The sequence below is a fragment of the Phaseolus vulgaris genome, chromosome 2 (genome assembly GCF_051622355.1).
Source record: "Phaseolus vulgaris cultivar YP4 chromosome 2, ASM5162235v1, whole genome shotgun sequence".
Classification (NCBI taxonomy): domain Eukaryota; kingdom Viridiplantae; phylum Streptophyta; class Magnoliopsida; order Fabales; family Fabaceae; genus Phaseolus; species Phaseolus vulgaris.
Genome location: NC_143499.1, coordinates 28,980,264 through 28,989,827, shown reverse-complemented (window position 1 = coordinate 28,989,827; position 9,564 = coordinate 28,980,264). Strand labels below are relative to the sequence as shown.

Genomic DNA, 9,564 nt, shown 5'->3' with positions numbered 1-9,564 from the left:
GTCAGCTTGCTGTGTTACCTCATTTTGGTAGAACAAAGGACGAGGGGCGAAGGTCACCGTTTCGGAAAAACAGGAATAAAATTACTTTTTTTCTAAATTTAATTTTAAAATAATTATAAACGAACAATCAGATCATTAGTATAAAACCAAATATAACAATTATTTAAAAACATCTTTATTGATATTTTAATATAATTCTGGAGAATTTGATACAAGACAAAACACTCCCTCTTTATCCATAGCCAATTTTCAATTCCCGAGCAAATTTTGGTTAGTTAATGTTTTTCTTTGGGTTAATTATCACTCTTTATATGGATGTTAGATTTTAGATTTATAATAAGTGGCATTGAAATTTCCTTGTTTTTGGAGATTATATTCTTAATTTTGTGACATTTTTAATCCTGTAAAATACAAACACTTACCGAATCCCTGTAATGAACTTGGTATAAAAATTAAGATTTAGTTTCGTATATTAGAATAAAAAAAACACGAGAAATGAAGAAACAACTTGAAAGTTTGACTTTGGCTAATTCAATCATGCAATAATGATCCATAACTAATTCCATGACTAATAACTAATTCCATAATTAATATTAAGAAATAAATTGGTATATATTTATATATTATGAAAAATTCTTATATTTAATATATAAATTTTAAATAATTCTAATATTATATTAATAACTAAATTTTAAGTTTAATTTAACCTTAGGAAATCAATATATAATATAACGTTCCAACTATTTATTTAAATTTTTTAATAATTAACTATAATAGTTCTCTGTCATACATAAACGAAATCAATATATAACATAACGTTCCAACTATTTATTTAAATTTTTTAATAATTAACTATAATAGTTCTCTGTCATACATTAAGTATCACATACACTTATAAATATTTATTGAATCAAATGAAAGACTTTAAATATTTATTAACAAAACTAAATTAATTAAGAATTTTATAAGTTCAGATAATCACATAAATGGCATTAGTGTTCGTACTTTAGAAGAACAACACTGATCAACACTAATGGTCATATAGTACAATCCTTATAGAAGTTCAAAAGTTCACAAAAAAATTAAAACACATATTATTTTATTTGAAAGTTATTATACAGTATAGAATTATTTAAAATTACTTGCAATATAGAATTTCAGACCCACGTTGATATTCTATCAAAACAAAAACATTAAATAGCATCAATGCTATATGGCCATAAATTTTTTTATGTTTTCAAGGTTACAAACATTGACCAGTTTTAGACTTATTTTTCACTTTTACTTCTTATAGCAAAAAAATATTATTTTTACCATAAGGCGAATTCTTTAATATACTATCACATTTATGATATTGGATCATACTAGTCTACTTTAAAAGTTTTCACACAAATTTTGATATTGACAGTAGTCTTTAAACCAAATAAAAACATTTGCATGAAATTGGAGGCAAGTAAGTTTATTAGAGAGTTAAAAAATAATAAATTAGAGTAAACTGTATTTACATTCTTGACATTTATCAAATTCCTCTTCATATTTTTCATTTTTTTATCCTTACATTAATTCTCTTAAATTATTTATATAATAATATTACACATTCATTATTTATTATATTAACTTTCATTAATTAAATATAGAGAGATGAGAGAAAAATTGACTCTAAGAGTAATTTCAAGAAAAATAATTCGTTATGTCATCATTTACTCTAATGGTTAAGATAAGTTATTTTTTAGAACTATTAAATTACAAATAAATTAATGGTAAGGATTAGGAGTTATAAAATTATTTATATATATTTTGTAAGAATGTGTGAATACTACATATATTTTGAGAATTGGGTATTATAAATATAAATAATTAAGCTATATGTAAATAGGTATTAAAAAGACGTACATGATTTTCGCATACGATCGATAGGAATCATGCATGCCCATCCTGGTTAACCTAGTCATGGTAGGTAGCAATTGCGGAAACGTAGCGCCACATCAGATTTAGATGAAGTTGTCCGCAAACTATCCCATATTTAAACACCTCATGCAACTGTCCATTTTTTATTTCATTTTCCAATACAACAATTATTGTGGTAATCGCATCTTAATACAGAACAAATGTAATATATTATACATAATAAAAAATTATAAAAAACATTATTCATTAAGTAACTAATTGATTATTTGTATTGACTGACACACTTAATTAGTTTTTTTTTAAGGAAATTAAAAATGATTTAAAAAAAAAAGGTGTTTAATGAGAGAAGAGGATGAGTGTTGGGTAGCGTGGATAAGAGGAGCAGAGGATAGCTATCACCCAATACCTCACTCCTATTCCCAACCCATAATTAGATTCAGAAATTTTCTCTTTTCCTCACTTGACCGGTGTGGCGTGGCGTGGCGTGGCTTGGGATAGGATCTAACCATGGTTATCCTCAACCACGGTTACTTACTCAAGTCTAGTCAAGATAGGGTGGCAATGAAGCCTATAAAACGCACAACTCAACCTTGTAAATTTCCATCCCATTATCAAGTACTTCTGCCTTAACCCTCACAACATAACGTTGCATTTCCTATGTTCTTTTTCTTCAACCATTTTCCCTTTTTTCTTGTCCTTTGTCTGTTCTAGCTTTCCTCGTTTACGCACCACCAACCTCCAAATCTCTGGTACAATTTTCTTTCTCTAATTCTTCCCTCCTTCACACCTTATTATTCAATGTTCCTTTACTTTCATCATCTTTCATCTTTCATCTACATGCATGTCTGTCTCAAACTTTACTGTGCATTATTTTTATCTTATTCCTTATTTTCATTCATTTTGTCAGAGAGAAACGACTGAGATGACATCCAACGGGAATGGCAGCGTTGCCAACGGTAACGGAATCGTTACCAACGGTAACGGAACCGCTACCAACGGACTGGCCAAGATTCAGACGCACAAGAAGCATAATGGGATTTGTCACGACGACAGCGTTCCCACCGTGAAGGCGCAGACTATTCACGAGCTTCACTATCTGCAGAAGAAGAGGTCTGCACCCACCACACCCGTTACGGGGTTTCAGACTCCGTTCGCCACCATTTCGGAGGAAGATCGTCATAAGCAGCAACTCCAGTCCATCAGGTATATATAATATTTTTCTTTTCCACATTTACAACGTTTATGGTCTCGGAAAATCGGAAAGACGAAACAAAAAAAAAGGACACTTAATAAAATTGTGCCTGTTTTTCTATTTTTCATATCCATCTGACACCTCGATTGTTACGTGTAATTCCTACTAAGTATTTTTAAATTAAAAAATTAAAAATTAGAGTATTACTTTAATAAATTATTTAAGTGAAACTCAAAAAATATTGTGGAACCCGGTGATCCACGTGTAAATTAACGCCTTGACTAAGAAAGTAAGGCGAATCAGACGGTGAGCAAGAGTTTGATGATATATTTGGTTGACTTTGTTGGAGTGGGACCCGATCTAAGTGCTGATGCAAGAACTTCATTTTTATTATTGTATGAGTATTATTAATAATATATTGGGAAATGAAAATGAAAATTGTGAATGATGTTTTGGATCTCTTGGTGAAACAGTGCATCCCTGGCGTCACTGACCAGAGAAACAGGACCGCAACTGGTGAAGGGAGACCCAGCTAGGAAATCAGAGACACAGGTTGCTCACGTGCACCATCATGTCGCTCCCACCATTGCTGTCAGCGACAGTGCTTTGAAATTTACTCATGTCCTCTACAATCTCTCCCCTGCTGGTACTTCATGTTCTGAACCTTCATAATGATGCTTTCTACGATTATGTGATTTTTCTCCTTTTGACATTATCATTACGGCCATATGTTAGTTACATCCAACTTAGTCGTGCTCCTCTTTTCAATTGTCAAGTTTAATTAATATCATTCATTATCGTCAATTTTGTACCTGCGGTGTACGAAAAAATAAGTTCAAATTAGAACAACACCTTCTGATCACGTATTTGAACTAGTCAAGCGTAGCGTTTTATGGCATATTCATTTTTTTTTCGTTATTTAGATATTTAAGTTTTAATAAAATTATATCAAAGTCGATTAGTGAAATTGTGAGGTCATATGTACCAGATAAAAAAATTGTGGTTAATCTGTATTCAATTAGTAATTATTCCCAATACTGCCGGCAACTTTTATTTAATTTAATTTAATCAATTAAAAAGTCCAATGTTTTTGTGGCCGACACAATATCGAAGAATTTCCTAATCAAAGGAACGTTGAGCCCACTCTTCATGTAATAGACGTGACAAAATCCCATGAATATCTTGTTTAATAGAAATTTACCTGACTAAAGTTTCCATGATAATTAATTCTTGGAAGCTATATATAGTATTTAGTTTATTCAACGCGGTTTGGTTATTTGGTGCAGAACTTTACGAGCAAGCGATCAAGTATGAGAAAGGATCATTCATCACTGCCACGGGGGCATTGGCAACACTTTCAGGGGCCAAAACAGGTCGCTCTCCTAGGGACAAGCGCGTCGTCAAGGACGATCTTACCGAAAATGAGCTTTGGTGGGGAAAGTGAGTGCTAAGTTTAAACAGCTAGCAATTATGCAGAATATTATTTGCGGCTTGTAAATCTCTGTCACGTTATATTTTTGTTATGTTTTCCTTGTCTTTATGACACGGTATTGCCAAATTTTGTATTTCACAGTGGTTCCCCTAACATCGAGATGGACGAGCACACTTTCATGGTGAACAGAGAGAGAGCCGTTGATTACTTGAACTCCTTGGATAAGGTAATTTGATCCTTTCTTTGATTACTGTAGACACATCGCAGATTGTGATGGGATGATATACACACACTCAGTGATTAAATTTTTTATTCGAAAAATTCGGTGATGATTTTTAATTAATATTTTAAAAGAACGGTCCATGACGATTAAAGAAAGGATGGTGTATCTCGTCTTAGCTTTTAAGGTGACGTGGGGATGGTGCTTAGGTTGTCGTTTTGTCCAAGTGGGCGAAAAGTTTGCATGACTCTTTAGGTAACACGACACTGTGGTCATGTGTTTGTGTCATTTACTTGAAGTTGGATTATTGAATCGTGTTTCCTACTTGCTTAATTTAGTGGTGATTTCTTATCCGTAATTGTTCTATGGAGTCAGAAAATCATTACCAGCCCCAGGCTTCATGAACGAATAAGCATATATGCTTTGTCTTTCACAATACAGAGCACCGAAGCCTGTGATGTTAGTGGCATTTCCCTTTATGTCAATGAAGAATTGATTACTTCCGTTAGAAAAGCATCCAGCTATTCATTCATACCTGTCATATATATCTCCCCCACGAATTTGTACAATTTGGTTGATTCTGGTGTTGGGTTGGGTGGTTTTGGTTGGGACGAAAATAGATTAGATAGCAGTGTTCAAAAGCTTTACCAATTTTTCAGTACAGGTATTATCTAAACTTTCAAAAACACTTTATTTTTTACGATAAATTTTTTTTGAAGACTAAATATTTGTTGTGATTTACTTAGCTCAACTTAAAAATTGAATCCCACACGCTACTAATTGAGGTTGGGTTTGTTCGAAATAAACAAAACTTGATTGTCATCCAATTCATGTTTTACACATCAGTTCGGGTCATAAACAATGACTACACCTATGATTATTGACGAAATTATGCATTCCTTGAAATTTTCTTTGTTCTAGACTTATGTCTTAAAATTGTGTTCCCCGAATTCATTTGATTAATGCTTCCTCCATTCCCTATAGACAAAGGTAAAAAGCGACAAATCATTGCAGATTTCTTCACAGTGAATCACTCCAGTATAAGCCTTCTGGGCTATGTTAATTCTTTGCTTGAACAAAAAAAACACTTTTACAAATATCACGTCTGATCTTATCTGGATTGAGATTCCAACTAACGGGATTCTAATTAATAAGAATGTATTATTTGCATGTCTAAGTCAATGACCAATTTGTTGCTTAAAGAACAAATATAGCTTATGATGAATGGCAATTCCTAGTGGCAGTATTCTAAATAACAACTAACATTGGTGATGTACAGGTCTTCGTCAATGACCAATTCTTGAATTGGGACTCGGAGAACAGAATCAAAGTTCGGATTGTCTCTGCCAGGGCTTACCATTCGTTGTTCATGCACAACATGTAAGTGAAAATTAATTTAGCATTGCCAACAGTACTTGTAGCAATTGTTTCTCTCTTCTTCCTCCCATCCATCCATCCAGAGAAAAGGTATAAGCCCGCCAGATAAGTGCCCTATCGTTGAAAGCCTTAATTTATACATAATATATATACTGTACATAATATATATATACATCCCTGCTGAATGGAGGAAGAGGTTCCCCCCAAGTAGTGCTTGTGAGTTTAGTATAGTGTACAATTGGATAACTGGGTGGGTGACAGGTGTATCCGTCCCACTCCTGAAGAGCTGGAGAATTTTGGTACTCCGGACTTCACTATTTACAATGCTGGACAGTTCCCGTGTAACCGTTATACTCACTACATGACATCCTCCACTAGCATAGATCTAAATCTTTCTAGGAGGGAAATGGTCATCCTCGGCACACAATACGCCGGGGAAATGAAGAAGGGTCTTTTCAGTGTCATGCATTATCTCATGCCTATGCGTCAAATCCTCTCCCTTCACTCTGGATGCAATATGGGCAAAGATGGGGATGTTGCTCTCTTCTTTGGACTCTCAGGTATAGTATCACCCCATCAAAGGTTGCATCGGTATAATGTGGCTCCACACACCGTACCCTACCTTCCCTTACTCAGCCTTGCTCAATAATACACCACTGCTTCTGTTTCTGTTGTCAGCTATATATGCATGGATCTCTGTTTGTTTTACCTTCTTCTGTCTCTTCCTTTTCTACAATCCTAATGGATCCCTTTCTTCTCTTTTTTATCATTGTTTGGTTTAGGTACCGGAAAGACCACTCTTTCTACCGACCATAATAGGTATTTAATTGGTGATGATGAGCACTGTTGGGGTGAGAAAGGTGTCTCCAACATTGAAGGTGGTTGCTATGCCAAATGCATTGATCTCTCCCGGGAGAAAGAACCTGATATTTGGAATGCAATCAGGTTTGGCACAGGTATGAATCTCGCACTAACTTTAACTTGTTTAATCACTTCTACATGAGTAATGCATTGACTTTCTTTTATTTTTCTTTCAATTGATTGGCAGTGTTGGAAAACGTGGTGTTTGATGAGCATGAACGCGAAGTTGATTACTCTGATAATTCGGTTACAGGTAAGATATTCTCTTTTTTGGAGGTTGACTCTCCAATTTTGATTGTGTAAGGACATGGACAGTTTCAATTAAATTATTTGCTGGATAGCGACAGCAATAGGACATAGCTGTGACTTGGTGTTGCCAATGAAATAGCTGACCTCATACTTGCAAAATGTAATTGAGAAGCAACATCTATTCCTATTATATATAATACCAGGTCACTTCTTCAAATTAACCTCCTGAAACACGGAAGAGATTAGGGAGAAATTGAATAATGAAGTGACATGCATGTGACAGATAAACAATTGAACATGAACGTTATTGGCTTTAATCAAGCAAGAGGACAAAACTTGGATGGGGATTTTTGTGTGCCGCGTGTAGATTTATCTTATAATCATCCATTACAACACATCCCTGATGATAATTAATATCATCACTTTACAATTTTATTGCAGAAAATACTCGTGCAGCTTATCCCATAGAATACATTCCAAATGCAAAGTTACCTTGTGTTGGTCCTCACCCAAAGAATGTCATACTTTTGGCATGTGATGCATTTGGTGTACTACCACCTGTGAGCAAGTTAAACCTGGCCCAGACCATGTACCATTTCATCAGCGGATATACTGCTTTGGTAATGTTTCAATAACTAGCTATTCCTACCTTACTATTTATTTATGTTATTTTGTTTCTTCTGTAATTCTAACCATCTTTTACTGGTAACAACTGCAGGTAGCTGGCACAGAGGACGGTATAAGGGAGCCACAGGCAACTTTTTCGGCTTGTTTTGGTGCAGCATTTATTATGTTACACCCTACAAAGTATGCAGCAATGCTTGCTGAAAAGATGCAGAAACATGGTGCTACTGGGTGGCTTGTTAACACTGGTTGGTCTGCTGGCAGGTGAGTAATTTTGTCATTGAAATTGAATTTCTATCTGATCGTACAAAATCTAGAACTCACCAAGTTCTCGCATATGTCAAACTGCAGCTATGGTCATGGGAGTCGTATAAAGCTACAATACACAAGGAAAATCATTGATGCTATTCACTCCGGAAGTCTACTGAATACAGAGTACAAGAAGACTGAAATTTTTGGGCTTGAGATCCCCACCGAAGTGGACGGTGTCCCTTCAGAAATTCTGGACCCAGTGAACACAGTTAGTGATCCCAGAGCTATCTACCTTTTTATTCTATCCTTTGACATGGTTTTTTCTAATATTGGAGTTTTTTTTATCGATTGCAGTGGTCAAACAAAAAGGCCTACAAGGAGACACTACTGAAGTTGGCTGGATTGTTCAAGAAAAATTTTGAAACCTTCACCAACCACAAGATTGGCAAGGGCAACAACAACCTGACAGAAGAGATTCTCGCAGCTGGTCCAAACTTTTGAGACAATGTTGTGCAAAACGTGTAGTGTGGATGGGATTGTTAGGATGGTAGAAAAAAATGTCCCTTAGAATAATATTGTAGTTTTGGTTGGTTCAGATTAACATTTCAAGTTTTTATAAAGAATTCAGTTTACATCAAGTCTTTGTTTGCAATCTTCTTCATTTTGCCACCTCCTTAAGCTTTTAACATTTTGTGTTGTAAACTACACAAAGTGTTTGCTTCTGCATCACACCACCATACGTCGCCACTAGAATTATAATGCCTACCGGGCCTCGTCAACTTCGATCGATTCTGATGTCAGTTATCTATGGCTCAACTTCCGAATCTTAGAAACAAAATGTTTATTCTATTCTGTTACACCTTCTCAATAAACAAACATAAAGAATCTATGGCGTCTTCTTTGATGTAGCATACAAGATCATTATTTAACGGGTTCGATAAGGTTGACACAGGTAAAAAAACACACAATCCAATAAATTAATATTTTAATTAAGTTTAATATATTTTTTAATTTAAAATATTATTATATTATTATAATAAGTGGTCAAATAGATATGGTTTGTTTTATATGATTTACATTTTTCGGTATCAAATAATCTTTTCCTTATTTAAGTGACGCAGCCCGAGCTCTATTTACACCACTCGGTTGAATTGATTATGCGAGATATCTTAGTTGGAATGAGTTCTTTTTTTTTTTCTCTCATTTTGAAATTAAATTTTCCATTTAAAAAAAAAAAGTTATGAAATAGAAATTTAGCCTATATTTAATTAGTTTATAAGTTAATTTAAACTCTATAAAAGTGTTTAGTAAAATATCCAAAAAAATGTTTATTTTTTTTATGAACTTTTAAAGCTAGTTGTACTTAAGCGTTTCTTACTTATTTAATTTTTTTTTATTTCAATATACTTTCTTATTATTCTTGATTTATTTTTACTTTTTGTTATTTAT

At 33.9% G+C, this 9,564-nt stretch overlaps 1 protein-coding gene across 1 annotated transcript; it reads left to right on the top strand.

The window, feature by feature from the left end:
• Positions 1–2,374: 2,374 nt before the first annotated feature.
• LOC137811277 (phosphoenolpyruvate carboxykinase (ATP) 1) lies at positions 2,375–8,753 on the top strand. The gene is made up of 13 exons (XM_068612959.2): positions 2,375–2,657; positions 2,816–3,111; positions 3,574–3,746; positions 4,387–4,540; positions 4,674–4,758; positions 6,032–6,132; positions 6,391–6,689; positions 6,912–7,085; positions 7,178–7,243; positions 7,681–7,859; positions 7,958–8,127; positions 8,215–8,383; positions 8,470–8,753. Exons 2-13 carry the CDS (start codon positions 2,831–2,833, stop codon positions 8,614–8,616), a joined length of 1,998 nt encoding a protein of 665 aa, XP_068469060.1. The 5' UTR covers positions 2,375–2,657; positions 2,816–2,830; the 3' UTR covers positions 8,617–8,753.
• Positions 8,754–9,564: the final 811 nt, after the last annotated feature.